The sequence below is a fragment of the Delphinapterus leucas genome, chromosome 5, assembly GCF_059928025.1.
Source record: "Delphinapterus leucas isolate spDelLeu-1000000601 "Yukka" chromosome 5, BTC_Dleu_Yukka2, whole genome shotgun sequence".
NCBI lineage: Eukaryota > Metazoa > Chordata > Mammalia > Artiodactyla > Monodontidae > Delphinapterus > Delphinapterus leucas.
This window is the reverse complement of record NC_143133.1, coordinates 123356132-123374751: the sequence shown is the minus strand read 5'-3', so window position 1 is coordinate 123374751 and position 18620 is coordinate 123356132. Positions and strand designations below refer to the sequence as shown.

The window sequence follows — 18620 nt, the reverse complement described above, 5'->3', positions numbered from 1 at the left end:
GAGAAGAAGGCTGCATCTCAGCTGGAGGGTTTATGTTTCAGGGTGAAGCCCTGGCTTTTCCATTCAGGAGAGTTTTAATTTTCTGACGGTCAACACTGCCAACTTGGAAGAAAATATATACTGAACCCAAGGCACTTGCTTTAATGAGAAAAGCATTTGGTTACTTTATGGACCATGCAAAAAGATTGTTGGGACTTGGAATGGAAATAACAATATTAATGAGAAATATTTTCCTTTATAAACTCTTAAGACTGATTTTCCTAATCTTTATTGTCTGGTTCTGACTTTGGATATCTTGTTTACTTGATTCTTTTGGTGACCTTTTATTTAGTACTAAAAGTAACTAGAAAAAAAATCTCAAGCCAAGAATTTATTTTATAACTCTTTTCATTTTTAACATCCAAAAAGCTGTATACATTTATAACTTGAAGAGTTTGGAGGTGAGTACACATCTGTGAAGCCATCACCACAATCTAGGCCATGAACATATCCATCACCTCCAAAACTTTCCTCCTGCCCCATTCATTCATTTATTATTATTATTATTATTTTATGATAAGAACACAACATAAGGGACTTCCCTGGTGGTACAGTGGTTAAGAATCCACCTGCCAATGCAGGGGACACGGGTTCGAGCCCTGGTCTGGGAAGATCCCACATATTGCGGAGCAACTAAGCCTGTGCGTCACAACTACTGAGGCTGCATTCTAGAGCCCATGCGCCACAACTACTGAAGCCCGTGTGCCTAGAGCCCATGCTCCGCAACAAGAGATGCCACCACAATGAGAAGCCCAGGCACCGCAACAAAGAGTAGTCCCCGCTCGCCACAGGTAGAGAAAGCCCATGCAGCAATGAAGACCCAACGCAGCCAAAAAATAAATAAATAAAATTATTTAAAAAACCCCACACAACATAAGATCTAATCTCTTAGCTCTTAGCAAAATTTAAAAAATACAATACACCCATAATAGAGGTGTTAGCTAACACTACTGTGATAATCATATCACAATATATAAATATATCAAATCAACACATTGTATACCCTAAACTTACAAAATGTTATATGTCAATTGTGTCTAACTGAAAATAAAGTTAGTGTCAGCTTTTAGCTCTGAACTAGGAAGAAGAGTATACAATACAGTGTTGTCAACTGTAGATACTGTGCTGTACAGTAGATCTCTAGGACTTATTCATCTTGCATAACTGAAACTCTGTGCTCTTCAACTAATACCTCCCCTGGAGGTGATAAACCAGACAGAAAACCACTTGTGAAGTAGTCACTATGACCAAACCAATGCTACTTAGGATGTAAGTTTTTTTTTTTTAAACTTACATGTAAAAGTTCTTATCAAATTGCTTGCCTTTTCATTCTTAGAATTTAACTCATATATAGCAAATATCATTCTTATATTTTAAAATGTTTTATTACACTTCTTTTTCAAGTACATATATTAAAATCCCTTTTGATATTAATCAATCAGATACGCTGTTAGAATTGAAGACTACCTGTTTTCCTCCTTCTAGACCTTTTTTTTTTTCTTTTTTGGTGCGGTACGCGGGCCTCTCACCGCTGCGGCCTCTCCCACTGCGGAGCGCAGGCTCAGCGGCCATGGCTCACGGGCCCAGCCACTCCGCGGCATGTGGGATCCTCCCGGACCGGGGCACGAACCCGCGTCCCCTGCATCGGCAGGCGGACTCTCAACCACTGTGCCACCAAGGAAGCCCCCTATTAATTCTTTTACTTCCCTGGATAACACATTCTAATATCTAGTAGTGGTTATGGGTCTTCTTTCTTAGCTTGGTGAGCACGACATCCCTCTCCTCCCACCTCTTCCCCACCTGCTTCTTGAGCTCTAGCATCAGCCTTGAGTAATTGTTTCGAAAATACAACGTGTTTTTAAAATCCATGTCTTTGCAAATGTAATGTCTTTCTGGAGAGTTCCTCAGACTGTGGCTCAAGGCTTACCCCATGTTTTATCTCTGTGACAGATTAGCCCAGACTGAGCCAGTCTGTTTAACTTCTGTCTTGACAGTTTGCTTATTGTACCAGTGTAGCAGTTTAAAATAACATTGTAATTGGTGTTAGTATACCTGTGTCTTTAGGTAGACTCTCATCTCTTTGGGGTGGAGACTACATTTTTTCACTTTGTATCCTTAGTAGCATACCTGAGTGATTAAAGAGGCTGCTCAATAATTTGTTTTTTCTACTCCAACTTTTAATATCTGTGAAAACTATAATATCTTACTTCTGTAATCTGGACACCAAAAAAACCCAGCATTTGACTATTAACTGGTCCAGTCCTGGCCAGACTCTCATTTAATCCTCATAGCAGCTGTGAGGTAGTACTAGAAATGTAGCCCTGTATCACACAGCAGGGGCATAGGCCGCTGACTTGGGCCAACTGGTTAATATGTGGAGAAGCCAGGATTCAAACCCAGATGATCTGCCTCTAGAATCTGTGCTCTTCATGTTTGTGAACCAAATATTAAATAAAACAAAGAATTGCGTTTGATAGCAACAGGATGGGAAGAAGGATCCTGTCAAACTCAGTTTAGTGAGGGGAAATTCTCAGTATTACAGATTTAAGATCCTGTTTTAAGATTTGATTTTTAAGATAAACAATGCAGAAATGCACAGTAGTCTCTCTGCATATTAATTCCGATTTGTGGTTTATTTCATTAACGTAAAGAGAAAGTTCATGCCATGTGTATAAACACATACTTGGACCTAATATTTGCCAAGTGACTTTGTATATAAATCCTCTAAGGGAGGAATATCATAGGGTGGTTGTAAGAATTAAGATAGTTTGCCTGCTATATATATATATATATATATATATATATATATATAAAGATAAATATACATATACAGATATATAAACAAATATACATATATATAAATATACATACACATACATAAATATACATACATAAATAAATATACATATATAAATAAATATACACATACATATATATAAATATACACATACATATATATAAATAAATATACATATATATAAATAAATATACACATACATATATAAATAAATATATATATAAACATGCCTGGCACATTTAATACATACATAGTATGCGCTCAGTAAATAGTAACACTATTATTATTTATTTATACCCTATTTATCTGACCTTGTAAAGGAACAAAAGGTGAAGTAAATTGTCTAACTGAACATCAAACCTCTTAGTTGAGGAATCTTTCGTGAAAAATATTTCCAATATGTATCATTAACTCAGCCTTACTAAGCAAAGTGTTTTAAACAGTATATTTGTGTGTAGGGGTGTGTGTTTTGTTAATTCAGGAACATGTAGAGAGCACAGAGCATTACTTACAACTACATGGTTTTTAATGTCCATCGTGTACATGGGCTTAACCGTTAGGCACTATCAGATAGCTGATCACTAGATAAGAGGACATTTCTGAAGTAGTGATAACTCCTTATAATCCTTATACAGCTAATTGTACCCATTTTGCATGAAATAATTCTTCTCTTTTTGGAATCACAATTATAGTGATTATTTTTTATTTATACAATCTAACTTTCAAAATTGATATCTAAGAATGTAATACAGAAGGAAAGTTTAAGTACAGAAAGACCTGAAACATTAACTAAATGAAATAAAAACTCAAATAACATAGTTAAAACATTTTTCAAATTATATTTTCAGGTCCATAGATGTTATAATAAATCTCAAAATATAAGTATATTTTAAATTTCTCAATATGATTTAGTGAGACTTTTTATCTTTGAGATAAGTTGTTCCTATTCTTGTGAGCATTGCCAATTCCAACTTTGCTTTCATTAAATTAATTATATATGTTATCATTAGAAAAGAAGTGGATATAAAGCTGTTTGTTAGGAAATGTTCTGTAGATTTACGTAAGTACTGCTTTGTAACATCTATAAATTAGTAATATTTCTTTAATAAATGTAGGAAGTCTCCTCAAGTCAATAATTTAACTACTTACGGATTTGGCTCTCAACTGCTTAGTGCCCTTGACGCTTCTGTTCCCTTATTTAGGAATGGAAATGTGCTGAAGGTTTCCTCACAGAGCCTTTCTGACTCCTAAAGGGAGGAAGGCTGCTCTTCATACATACTTCCTCATTTCCTTCAGGCTGAGTGGCTAAATGGCATGTCAGTAATGCTTTTATTTTTTAATTCTTCTTTCACAGGAAAAGAAAAAAGGACGTTATCTTGTCCCCAAAAGCTTTCAGTCTGGTATTAGTGCTGGTAATGGTTCTGGCAATGGATAGCATTACCTCTTGAATTGATAAAATCGTCCATTATGCAAAAACAGAGCACATCCCAGCTGATAGACATCTGTGGTAGGCAGAATACTGCCCCCCCCCCAAAATGTCCATGTCCTAATCCCTAGAATCTGTTATTTTACATGGTGAAGGGGAACGAAGGTTGCTCATCAGCTGTCCTTGAAGTGAGATTATTCTGGATTATCTAGGTGGACTCAGTATAATTACATGGCCCTTAAAAGTGCAAATACAGAAAGAAACGCTTTGGGTTTACTTGATGCAAAGCATGTCTCTGCGAAGAGTACATCCCAATTTTCTGACCAGGTCTTATGAGAGTTCTGTGTTAGATTCTTTATATAGGTCTCCCAAATTATGTAAATGGTCACCAATACTTAGCCCCTTCAGTCATGGAGTTTTAAAACATTTAAGCAGAGGTAGAATGAAGATCATGTGTAAAGAGACTTACAACCTTTATGCCGTTTAGCTCTCCTATTTTCCTTCTCTTTATCTCTGCTGCACTCTATAATTCTTCAGAGCTCCCTCACAGTTTAACTTTCTCCCCAGCTCTAATCGGCTGCTTTACGTCTCCATTTTACATTTCTTGTTATGACAACTCTTCCACCTCAAAGTATAATTTTCAGTAATTTCTTACTTCTTCCTTGTATTTCATTCTGTCTCCTATTTCTTCACACATCTCATGTACTGTTCTTGGCATTTTGTATCTGAAAATTCCAGTATCTGTAATCTGAAGGGGTTAAATCTGCTTGGGTTGTTTCTCCTGCCTCTCATTTGCAGTGGCTGTTTCCTTTTGTTTTAAGGCGTTTTACTCTGTAGGATCTTCTCTTTCTCTTTCCTTTCTTTCTCTCCCTCCATTTTCTTCTCTTCCTTCTCTCCTTCTCCCCCCAACCCCACCTTGGGGATTTCCTTTATTTCCTTGTGAGCCCAACAATGCGTTATCAGTGTTTTGTTTCTTATATTTTATCCACAATCAAAGTTGTATGGTGGCAAGAGCTCCTTTAGAGCATCTAGTATCTCACCATAGTGGTGGAGTGAAACGTATTCTGCAAATGATTTCCTCAAGAGAGGATTTGTATTTGCTTTTGCCGGGAGCCATGGTGATGGCTAGGCAACCTAGGGCAAATTTGGTACCATTCAGTGGTTCCGGCTTAATGCTAAAGCCCAGGGTTCAGTTTCTCTAATTTTAAAGGGGTCAAAGTTCATATTCTAGATCTCAGTGCTGGTATTATTCTTTGTCCAGACAGCAACCTGGCTTTTGAATATGCTGCTGAATGCTTATCTATCCGTGCTCTGGTCTTAACTCTGTCCTTCCTCTTTTCCTCCCTCCCTCCATTCCTCCCTGCTCAGAGATTTCCTTTATTTCTATGTGTGCCCAACAGTGCATTACATTTTTCTTTGGTTGTATTTTATCCAAACATATAGTGACATGATTCCCTTCAGAGTATCTAGTATCCCACTATAGTGGTAGAAGCGAAAAGTATTCCATTCTGCCAATTACTGTGAACCCATTCAGGTTTTTTCTCTGTGAAAATAATAATAGGTAGAATAAAATACTTAATAATTTGGAAGCAATACTTCAAACACTCAAAATCCACATTCAATTTCAAATACATTTAAAAGAGGACAGCATAAATTAATAAATAAATGCAAATAAGTTGTCTCTGTAAAGAAAAACTACTGGCTAAATATATGTTACATGCGTCTCTTCTCCGGAGGGGGGAAAAAAAAAAGATTAAACAAATCTGTTGTGCTGTGAATACACTAACAATGTGTTTTGGGATTTAACAGGTCCAGAGGACTATAGCTAAGCAGATTCAGATGGTGAAACAGATTGGAAAAGGGCGCTATGGGGAAGTTTGGATGGGAAAGTGGCGTGGCGAAAAGGTAGCTGTGAAAGTGTTCTTCACCACAGAGGAAGCCAGCTGGTTCCGAGAGACAGAAATATATCAGACAGTGTTGATGAGGCATGAAAACATTTTGGGTGAGTAAAAGTCTGTATAGCAATGTTCAGGGTTTCCTAGCTTTCCTCTCTTTTTCTGTTAACACCTGCATATTAACTCAGCTGTGTAGACCTGTTATGAAATATATAGACATTTTCTTCTTGGCATGAGCCCAAGAATGTCATACGCTTCTAATGGGAGACCTGGCAGGAGGAATGACTAAGGCACTTCTATGAATGAACGGTGGGTTGGAAATGGAACATGTTCAAAAAGTTTTTTCTTCTGGGACAGGAATTGCAAAACCAGAATTTCTTAAGGTTTCTTAGGGATTTGAAGGAACACATTTTTGCCTAAGTGCTGTGAAAAGTTATAGGAATTTTATCTGCAGGGTTTATTTATGTCCAGAGTTTATACTGATAATTGATTTCCTTTTTATTTTCTCAAGTTAGAAATGATCTAGCTGGATCATTCAAGTAGAAAGAGTATAAGCTAATCATGGAGTGTGTGCCTGTTTTGTAAACAGTGTCTTATGTGTAACTCTAATACCAGGAACTATTTACTGTTAACTTCAAGATCATTTAAATATCAACTGCTGATTAGAAAGGGATCCTGTTTTCAGATACAAACTCTTAGTGTTTCTCCACTCCTGCTGTTTTGATGGCCTCTGATTGGTATTAATGGTTTAATACTGTCATAGGCACAATCAGAAAACTGAATGAAATGCCAAACAAAAGACACCTATGACAAAGAGTGATAGTTGAAAAAAATAATTATCCTGATATTATTCAGGAAACACATAGCACCAACCCTTTTTGTCTTTTTTCCTTGTAGGGTTCATTGCTGCAGATATCAAAGGAACGGGGTCCTGGACCCAGTTGTACCTAATCACAGATTATCATGAAAATGGTTCCCTCTATGATTACCTGAAGTCCACCACCCTGGATACTAAATCGATGCTGAAGTTAGCCTATTCTTCTGTCAGTGGCCTATGTCACTTACACACCGAAATCTTTAGTACTCAAGGCAAACCAGCAATTGCCCATCGAGATCTGAAAAGTAAGAACATCCTGGTGAAGAAAAATGGAACTTGCTGTATAGCCGATCTGGGCTTGGCTGTTAAATTTATTAGGTTAGTATCAAATGTGAACAACAAATATACGTTTTACGGTTCTTTTCTATCACTTTTTACAGATGATACATTTTGTAGCTCAGGGCTTTTAGGATATTTAGTGGAGGAGAAATTTTATTAATTTTGACTTTTCTGTGGAGGGAAGAAGAAGAAACATTTTCTTTACAACAGATAAACAGTGTTTGGGTCAGTCTTCCTGTTTCTAAGCTCATCAGTGACCTGACTTCAAGACAGTGTTCACATAGGTTTGAGCTGTCATGAAGCTATTTAGAAAAGAGGTAGCTCATGTCCAGGATTGTGTGGTCAGAATTCTGCATAACATTTGTAAGTAGGGAAAGGTTTCAGGAAAGAGCTCCAGATTATATAGTGATAAAGGTGATTTTTATATGATATAAGAAAGATAACTTGCATAGATATTCTATGAGAAATGTTAAAAACTAATAAGCAACACACTGCCAGTGTTCAGCACTATTTTACAATAGCTTCTGTGGGATGGGGAGGAAAGCCCCATGGTTAAGCCTCTATTTTGCTTACCTTTGCTCTATTCGTAGCAGCTCCTTTGATCTTGTAGATGATGTAATTAGAAGAAATGCTTCTTCTGCTTTGAAAACAAAACGAGTTTGCAAACCACAAGAATAGAGGGATCATCATATACCTGCCTTTTTAAAATGTCAGTTTAGACTTAGCCTTTATTAAATTGTTGGACCCTCTTATGGCTTTCTTTCCCAAAAGACTCTAGAATATAGAGAAGGGTTCAAAGGAAACGCCATGGCAAAGAATAAAACTCACGAGAAAGGACTAATGGATTGGTATTTTCACCCAGAATTGAAGACTGAGGAGTGATAAAAATAGTAGGTCCCAACTATATGAAGGTCTTCACCATTTAGAGGATGGCAAATGGAAGTTCTCAGTCTTTAAAAGCAAAGCAGGAGGAAATGCTTCAGGCTGTAGATTTAAGTTAGAAATATGAATTGCCTGCCAATAAAGATCATTAAATTCTCTCTCTTCTGAATTATTTTTTTCTGACCTTTATCAAGTCTCCTCTACCAAAAGAATTTCCCATGATGCTTCTCAAATTACCAGCCTTTCTCCTTTCCTCCCTTGTTCAATTTCTCAGGAGTTCCAAAGAGTAATCTACTTTCACAATCTAGTACTTCATGATATTTTACAATTTGGCTTCTGCTCTGTTTTCTCCCGAAGCTCCTTTACTGAGGGACAGCATTGGTTTTGTCACCAGAAGCCTTTCTTCCTGTCATCGCACTCCCCACAGTACCCATACCTTTCTTCCTCCTGTGTTCCTGATGGACCTTTATTCCAGCTTCTCCTCCTTTCTCTCTATGGGTTCTGCTCTCTGTCTGTTTCTTGAATATTTTCCCACTTCTCAATTTCCTGCTGCAGATGCTTTTCCTCCCTAGTTCGCAGTTTTGATCAATCCATTCTAAAATGTGAGGCGCCTGGCATTTCCTTTGTTCCCTAAGTTTGTGATTTGCTCAGCTGCATGAATTCTGTGTCCGTGATATTCTCACTGGAACTGGGCCAGTTTGGGTCCTCCCTACCATTTTTCTAGATTCTGGAGTAAAACATTTTGTAGTTATTTCTGCTTTCTAATTATTTTCTGCATGCTGCTGCCAGATTTATCTTCCTGAATCATAATTTTGGACATCATCATGATTTCATAGTTTCCTATGGCTTTGGGTTAAAATGTAGTTTCTGTTCTGAACACTTTATACTTTCTCACACCTTCAAGTGTTTTTAACATACTTTTATCTTATTCTGAATACCCAACATCCCCTATTCTATTTCAATAACTACTGCTTATCTTCAGTTTCTTCCTTTGGGACCCCTGTTATTCTTCCCTTACAAGCCTGATTTTCAGTGACTTTTCTCATACCCTTCTATGTGACCCTGGCGTGCTGTCATGACGTTTCTCACACTATTGTATGGTCACCATCGGCTGCTTATGTGTCGTTCCTAGTGGAGACTAAGTTCCTTGGAGGTAGATACCGTGTTTTTCTCAAATTAACGTGCCTTGTGCCTTTCCTTGGTGCCCATTACCTGGGGGTTGCTTCAGAATTTTGTATAAAGGATAAATGAATGATTCCATATGGACTATAGAATGAAGGGAAAAAGCATTTTTTTCGTAGCTCCAGAGATCTAGCGTGCTCCGGATTAAATCTACCTTTCTAGTTTTATAGCGCACAGACTCTCCAATTTGTATGCCTTCTTTTGAAAACTGAACCTATTTGTGTTTTCTCCATATATACTCCACGTTTGCTACTGCCTTGCTTTTGACTGAACAGCATCTAGCTTGGAATGCCCTTGCTTCTCCATCTAATGTAATCCAGTCTCAGAGTTGCGTTTATGTCACTTTACTCATCCCCCAGGTAGGAATAATGACATCATCTATTCTACTCCTGTAGTAATTTCCTGGCCCTTGCCTGCCTGATATTATAATGATTTTAGTGCATGCCTCGTCTTGCCCTCCTAGTCCTTGGGCATCTTGAGAGCAGGATCTATGCCACATTAATTAACGTATTTCCCATTTGACATGACATGGTGAGTTACCCATTATAGGTATTCCAGCATTGTTTTGAATCAATAAATGTTGGCAATATCAAAGTAATTAAGAGCTCATCTTCTTTATAGACCCAAAAACAAACAAGGAAAGTGAGTATCTGTTAGATTTCTGAAACTTTGTTCTGCTTAATGTAACAGGAATGAACTAAATGAACTCTCAAATTTCATGCAAACCCTGATTTAGGAAGTGGAAGGAAGTGCTTTAAGAAATAAATCAGAGATTTGTTTGGTGTATATTGACTAATTCATCAAGAGAGGAAGGCTATGAGGATACTGCCTCAGATGTATACCTGCACCTGTTGGGTGCACAGACCTCATATGGCTGAAGAGCAGCTGTGGGACCAGTTGCAATCCTGGGCCTCAGGTTCCTCTACATTAAATGGAGGTTGCATTTGATAATTTGAGGTCCTTTTCCTGTTTTTATTTTATATGTTTCAACAGAACTTTGGTCTTCTCATCTTTTGAGCCTCACTTTTAAACCTTGCTATATATGTTTCTTTGGTTTTCACTCTTTTCCTGACTTTCCTGTTTTGGGGTGTGGTGCATGTGCTCACACAGATATTTACAGCATTTTATAATAAGTGGGGTCAAAGCTAACCCAGTGTTGAGTTCTCAGACTTCATATGTGAGCTTCCTGTGAGAACTTAATCTTTACCCTGGTCTCTATGTGGTAAGTGTTCTCTCAGGCTTTTAAATCGTTTCTGGGAGGTTCCCAGGGAAGTTGAGAGCCACAGAGAAAGCAGACTGTGCATTAGAAATTTCCTGCTCATTTAATTTGTTTTTATGCTGTATTGGTTTCTCCATGCATGCTCTTGTAAATGATGTAAGTGCTGATGCATTTCCTGCCCACAGAAGTTTAATCCGGGCGATGCCGTGGCAGACATTACCGTTACCCCAAATCTCTCTTGGGAGGAGAAAACAAAGACGTGTGAAATCCCTTGAAGGAACTTACAGAGCTTTTCACTTTTCCCTCTGGAGGCTCAAGCAACCCTTCTGGTACTTCAGTGACAGAATGATATATTTTCTAAGGGGGGAAATAAATCCTGGCTTAGGGCCTCTCAGGTATTAAATTTTAAATAGAAAACCTACAATGAAGACTGGGCTGTAACACACATCTGCCAGTTGATGATTCTCGAATTGTCCAAGTGCAGAGGACAAGAGGATACTGAATGTCCTCAGTCTTTCAATGTCATTATTTTTACCACTGCTTCTGGTTTGTATACTTAGTGGTTTTTTTAAAAAAGTAACATGGTTAAATCACTGGCCAGAGTCATAGACCAAGCAGTAGTGGCAGAGTCCGCACTCCCAGTCAGGGTTTCTGCTGCCTTATCTATCTTCCGTTGAAGGGTTCTTATGTCAGGGTTCTGTTTCTAAGAAACCCTGAGATTTCTCAATATTTAATCATAGGAGTAATGAGTTCTGTTGCAAATTGTTGTAGAAAACTGTCCTCCTTAGTTAACATCTGACCGGGCGGAGCTCAGTTCAGCAAATCAGTTCCATGGCTATTTGCAAGATACTTCAGGAAACACAAAGGATGTGAACAGCCCCTTCTTCTGAAGGCTCATGAGAATATTTCATGCTCTGGGAGGTCATCTTTGTCTCTCTGAGAGATAATTAGTATTCTCTGTTATGTTTCATGTGTAGTTAATTTCAAACATCAGTTGTGAGCCATAAGCAAACCAATGGCCTCCTTCACGTCTTCTGCCTCCTGCCCTTTTTTTTTTTTTTTTTTTTTTTTTTTTTGCAGTACACGGGCCTCTCACTGTTGTGGCCTCTCCCGTTGCAGAGCACAGGCTCAGCGGCCATGGCTCATGGGCCCAGCCGCTCCGCAGCATGTGGGATCTTCCCGGACAGGGGCACAAACCCGTGTCCCCTGCATCGGCAGGCGGACTCTCAACCACTGCGCCACCAGGGAAGCCCCCTCCTGCCCTGTTTTCATTGTTCTTTAAAGTTCAGTTCATATTTTTAAAAAAGCTTTTTATATTATTAAAGGTGTATGATGTTTGCTTCTCCTCTTTCTCTATTACCTTTTTATCTCCCTTCTCCCTCTCTCCCTCTCTCCCTGTGTAAGGCATCAACAACGTCCAGCAGAAGACCACCCACACGTGCCCAAAGGCTCAGTGAGGTAGAGCCACCTTGCTGGAGCTAACAGCGTGATTCCCCAGCTGGCCTCTGGCCACAGTGGGCTCTGCTTGTGATTCCATGAAACTCCCCCTTCAGTTGATGGGACGTGGGGAGTGTGCACCGTGCTGACACATGCTGTGGCCTTTTCCTCTATGTAACACTTCTTGCAAGAATTCCTGCTATGGATTTATAATTAGAAGCTTAATTAGCATAAAAATATTTAATATAAAGTAAGGTTAAGATAGATACTATATTTTTAAATATCCCCTTTATTTCCTGCCACCAAACTAATAATCTTCTTCCTGCCCTTCTTCCAGCACATGATAGCCAAGAGTGTAGGGCACACCCTGCTCCACCGGATTGTATGGGCGCTCAGATTCATTCTCCGGTCCCCTCAGGATCCTGGTGGGAGGCCCCACTTTCAGCCTTCTGCACCCGCAGGAGCTCTTTGATTCTTTCCCTCAGTTACGCTAATGCCTGCAGTGCACACGCCGCTGTAGGCACCAGTGCTGGACCGAGGGGGGGACACTACAGGCAGCCGCCTGCGTACGAGCAGTAAGTTTTAGACAGTAAAACCAATTAACATTATCACCATGTGCAAAGTTCTAAACGGTGTCAGTGATAGAGTGACATCTCCAGTAGCGTGTGTGCGTTTCTTCTACTGTCTTCTCCTTAGTATGCCCCTCCCTTGCACCTTCAGAAGAGAAGAGGAAAATCTTAGTTTTGTATCTTTTTCTTTTCTCTCTTTCTGTCTGTCTCTCTCTCTGTCTGTCTCTCTGTCTCTCTCTCTCTCTCACACACACACACACACACACACACACACACACACACAGTATCAAAGTCATCTTTGCTTTACTTCCCCATTTGGAGCTGTTGTTGCCTTAGGATCTCTCACTTACTTGGTGGCGCCAGGTGAGAGGAGCCACTCAAAGTGTGCGTCCGTGTAGGGGGCCCTTTGTCATCAGTGTGGACCTCTTCCTTCACCATGCTGGCTTTTTTTTTATCCTGCCACTGTCAGTCAAGTGACGTTGGTCAGAAATAGGAACTTGGTTGTCATGCCTCTTTATGGAACCCCAGCTGAGGGCACCCTAGGTTTTGAGATTCAAATAAAATTAGGCTTTATTGTCCCTATTCCTCCCTAGTGCAGCAGGGAACTCAGTGTCATTCACAGCACATCTGTGGATCCTAAGGAGCTTGTTTCCCTCTTTGTCACGTCAGCCTTACACCTCTGATACATGTTGTACCTTTTCTACATGATGTAGCTGCTGATTCTTTTCTTCTCCAAACACTGTCAGCTCAAGATTGAACACATCTTTACTGGGGTGTGTTGTAGGGTATCGCATGAAATTTAGTTATGAAAATTCACACTACCAGAACATTTTTCCCTTTTTTTTTTTTCCTATAGGACCTTAGTGTCTTGTCATAACCCTGGGCCTGGGAGAGAACCCCTCTTCTCTCCAGGTGGCTTGCCCCTTACCCCCAACCTCCCAAGTTACCCATCTTTCCTTCCTTCCTCCCTCCCTACCTCCTTTCCTTACTTCCCTCTATTTATTTATTTATTTATTTACATCTTTATTGGAGTATAGTTGCTTTACAATGCTGTGTTAGTTTCTGTTGTATAACAAAGTGAATCAGCTGCACATATACATATATCCCCATATCTTCTCCCTCTTGCGTCTCCCTCCCACCCTCCCTATCCCACCCCTCTAAGTGGTCACAGAGCACCGAGCTGATCTCCCTGTGCTATGCGGCTGCCTCCACTAGCTATCTATTTTACATTTGGTAGTGTATATAAGTCCATGCCACTCTCTCACTCCGTCCCAGCTTACCCTTCCCCATCCCCGTGTCCTCAAGTGCATTCTCTACGTCTGCGTATTTATTCCTGTCCTGCCCCTAGGTTCATCAGAACCATATTTTTTTTGATTCCGTATATATGTGTTAGCATGCGGTATTTGTTTTTCTCTTTCTGACTTACTTCACTCTGTATGACAGATTCTGGGTCCATCCACCTCACTACAAATAACTCAATTTCGTTTCTTTTTATCACTGAGTAATAGTCCGTTGTATATATGTGCCACATCTTCTTTATCCATTCATATGTCGAGGACACCTAGGTTGCTTCCATGTCCTGGCTATTGTAAATAGAGCTGCAATGAACACTTTGGTACATGACTCATTTTGATTATGGTTTTCTCAGGGTATATGCCCAGTAGTGGGATTGCTGGGTCATATGGTAGTTCTATTTGTAGTTTTTTAAGGAACCTCCATATTCTCCATAGTGGCTGTGTCAATTTACATTCCCACCAACAGTGCAAGAGGGTTCCCTTTTCTCCACACCCTCTCCAGCATTTACTGCTTGTAGATGTTTTGCTGATGGCCTTCTGACCAGTGTGAGGTGATATCTCATTGTAGTTTTCATTTGCATTTCTCTAATGATGTGTGATGTTGAGCATTCTTTCATGTGTTTGTTGGCAATCTGTATATCTTCTTTGGAGAAATGTCTATTTAGGTCTTCTGCCCGTACTTGGATTGGGTTGTTTGTTTCTTTGATATTGAGCTGCATGAGCTGCTTGTAAAATTTTGCAGATTAATCCTTTGTCAGTTGCTTCATTTGCAAATATTTTCTCCCATTCCGAGGGTTGTCTTTTCGTCTTGTTTATGGTTTCCTTTGCTGTGCAAAAGCTTTTAAGTTTCATTAGGTCCCCTTTGTTCATTTTTGTTTTTATTTCCACTTCTCTAGGAGGTGGGTCAAAAAGGATCTTGCTGTGATTTATGTCAGGAAGTGTTCGGCCTACGTTTTCCTCTAAGAGTTTTATAGTGTCTGGCCTTACATTTAAGTCTTTAATCCATTTTGAGTTTATTTTTGTGTATGGTGTTAGGGAGTGTTCTAATTTCATTCTTTTACATGTAGCTGTCCAGTTTTCCCAGCACCATTTATTGAAGAGGCTGTCTTTTCTCCATTATATATTCTTGCCTCCTTTATCAAAAATAAAGTGACCATATGTGCATGGGTTTATCTCTGGGCTTTCTATCCTGTTCCGTTGATCTATATTTCTGTTTTTGTGCCAGTACCATACTGTCATGATTACTGTAGCTTTGTAGTATAGTCTGAAGTCAGGGAGCCTGATTCCTCCAGCTCCGTTTTTTTCCCTCAAGACTGCTTTGGCTATTCGGGGTCTTTTGTGTTTCCATACAAATTGTGAAATTTTTTGTTCTACTTCTGTGAATATTGCCATTGGTAGTTTGATACACATTGCACTGAATTTGTAGATTGCTTTGGGTAGTATAGTCTTTTTCACAATGTTGATTCTTCTAATCCAAGAACATGGTATATCTCTCCATTTGTTTGTATCATCTTTAATTTCTTTCATCAGTGTCTTACAGTTCTCTGCTTACAGGTCTTTTGTCTCCTCAGGTAGGTTTATTCCTAGGTATTTTATTCTTTTTGTTGTAATGGTAAATGGGATTGTTTCCTTAATTTCTCTTTCATTTTTCATCATTAGTGTATAGGAATGCAAGAGATTTCTGTGCATTAATTTTGAATCCTGCTACATAACCAAATTCTTGGATTAGCTCTAGTAGTTTTCTGGTAGCTTCTTTAGGATTCTCTATATATAGTATCATTTCATCTGCAAACGGTGACAGCTTTACTTCATCTTTTCTGATTTAGATTCCTTTTATTTCTTTTTCTTCTCTGATTGCTGTGGCTAAAAGTTCCAAAACTGTGTTGAATAATAGTGGTGAGAGTGGGCAACCTTGTCTTGTTCCTGATCTTAGTGGAAATGCTTTCAGTTTTTCACTATTGAGAACGATGCTGGCTGTGTGTTTGTCATATATGGCCTTTAGTATGTTGAGGTAAGTTCCCTCTGTGCCTACTTTCTGCAGGGTTTTTATCATAAATGGGTGTTGAATTTTGTCAAAAGCTTTTTCTGCATCTCTTGAGATGATCATACAGTTTTTCTCCTTCAATTTGTTAATATGGTGTATCACATTGATTGATTTGCATATATTGAAGAATCCTTGCATTCCTGGGATAAACCCCACTTGATCATGGTGTATGATCCTTTAAATGTGCTGTTGGATTCTGTTTGCTAGTATTTAGTTGAGGATTTTTGCATCTATGTTCATCAGTGATATTGGCATGTAGTTTTCTTTCTTTTGTGACATCTTTGGTTTTGCTATCAGGGTGATGGTGGCCTTGTTGAAGGAGTTTGGAAGTGTTCCTCCCTCTGCTATATTTTGGAAGAGTTTGAGAAGGATAGGTGTTAATGCTTCTCTAAATGTTTGATAGAATTTGACTGTGAAGCCATCTGGTCCTGGGTTTTTGTTTGTTGGAAGATTTTTAATCACAGTCTCAATTTCATTTCTTGTGGTTGGTCTATTTATATTTTCTATTTCTTCCTGGTTCAGTCTTGGAAGGTTGTGCTTTTGTAAGAATTTGTCCATTTCTTCCAGGTTGTCCATTTTATTGGTATATAGTTGCTTGTAGTAATCTCTCATGATCCTTTGTATTTCTGCAGTGTCAGTTGTTACTTCTGCTTTTTCATTTCTAATTCTATTGATTTGAGTCTTCTCCCTTTTTTTCTTGATGAGCCCAGCTAATGGTTTATCAATTTTGTTTATCTTCTCAAAGAAGCAGCTCTTAGTTTTATTGATCTTTGCTATTGTTTCATTCATTTCTTTTTCATTTATTGCTGATCTGATCTTTATGATTTCTTTCCTTCGCTAACTTTGCGGGTTTTTTGTTGTTCTTTCTCTAATGGCTTTATGTGTAAGGTTAGGTTTTTTATTTGAGATGTTTCTTGTTTCTTGAGGTAGGATTGTATTACTATAAACTTCCCTCTTAGAACTGCTTTTGCTGCATCCCATAGGTTTGGGGTCATCGTGTTTTCATTGTCATTTGTTTCTAGGTATTTTTTGATATCCTCTTTGATTTCTTCAGTGATCTCTTTGTTATTAAGTAGTGTATTGTTTAGTCTCCATGTGCTTGTACTTTTTACAGATTTTTTTCCTGTAATTGATATATCTAGCCTCATAGCGTTGTGGTCGGGAAAGATACTTGATATGATTTCAACTTTCTTAAATTTACCGAGGCTTGATTTGTGACCCAAGATATGATCTATCCTGGAGAATGTTCCATGAGCACTTGAGAAGGAAGTGTATTCTGTTTATGGATGGAATGTCCTATAAATATAAATTAAGTGCATCTTGCTTAATGTGTCATTTAAATCTTGTATTTCCTTATTTATTTTCAGTTTGGATGATCTGTCCATTGGTGAAAGTGGGGTGTTAAAGTCCCCTACTATGATTGTGTTACTCTCAATTTCCCCTTTTATGGCTGTTAGCATTTGCCTTATGTATTGAGGTGCTCCTATGTTGGGTGCACAAATATTTACAATTTTTACATCTTCTTCTTGGATTGATCCCTTGATCCTTATGTAGTGTCCTTCTTTGTCTCTTGTAATACTCTTTGTTTTAAAGTCTATTTTGTGTGATAGGAGAATTGCTACTTCAACTTTCTTTTATTTTGTTTTTGCGATACGCGGGCCTCCCACCGCTGCGTCCCCTCCCGCTGACGATCACAGGTTCCGGATGCGCAGGCTCAGCGGCCATGGCCCACGGGCCCAGCCGCTCCGTGGCATGTGGGATCCTCCCAACCAGGGCACGAACCCACATCCCTTGCATCGGCAGGCAGACCCCCAACCACTGCGCCACCAGGGAAGCCCCAGCTTTCTTTTGATTTCCATTTGCATGGAATGTCTTTTTCCATCCCCTCACTTTCAGTCTGTATGTGTCCCTAGGTCTGAAGTGGGTCTCTTGTAGGCAGCATATGTACGGGTCTCATTTTTGTATCCATTCAGCCAGTCTGTTTCTTTTGGCTGGAGCATTTAATCCATTTACATTTAAGGTAATTATCTATATGTATTTTCTTATTACCATATTCTTAATTGTTTTGGTTTGTTATTGTAGGTCTTTTCCTTCTCTTGTGTTTCCTGCCTAGAGTAGTTCCTTTAGCATTTGTTGTGAAGCTCGTTTGGTGGTGCTGAATTCTTTTAGCTTTCGCTTGTCTGTAAAGGTTTAATTTCTCCATCAAATCTGAATGAGATCCTTGCTGGGTAGAGTAATCTTGGTTGTAGGTTTTTGCCTTTTATCACTTTAAATATGTCCTGCCACTCCCTTCTGGCTTGCAGAGTTTCTTCTGAAAGATCAGCTTTTAACCTTATGGGGATTTCCTTGTATATTATTTGTTGTTTTTCACTTGCTGATTTTAATACTTTTTCTTTGTATTTAATTTTTGATAGTTAGATTAATATGTGTCTTGGCATGTTTCTCCTTGGATTTATCCTGTATGGGAGTCTCTGTGCTTCCTGGACTTGATTAACTATTTCCTTTCCCATATTAGGAAAGTTTTGAACTGTAATCTCTTCAAATATTTTCTCAGTCCCTTTCTTTTTCTCTTCTTCTTCTGGGACCCCTATAATTCGAATATTGGTGTGTTTAATGTTGTCCCAGAGGTCTCTGAGACTGTCTTCAATTCTTTTCATTCTTTTTTCTTTATTCTGCTCT

At 38.8% G+C, this 18620-nt stretch overlaps 1 protein-coding gene across 2 annotated transcripts in view; it reads left to right on the top strand.

The window, feature by feature from the left end:
- Positions 1-18620, top strand: part of BMPR1B (bone morphogenetic protein receptor type 1B) — a 118871-nt gene that overhangs the window by 81799 nt on the left and 18452 nt on the right. For both annotated transcript variants that reach the window (XM_022582361.3, XM_089912457.1), the window contains 2 exons: positions 6072-6264; positions 7055-7352. In XM_022582361.3, coding sequence (XP_022438069.1) covers positions 6072-6264; positions 7055-7352 — 491 coding nt within the window. The remainder of the gene's footprint in view (positions 1-6071; positions 6265-7054; positions 7353-18620) is intronic.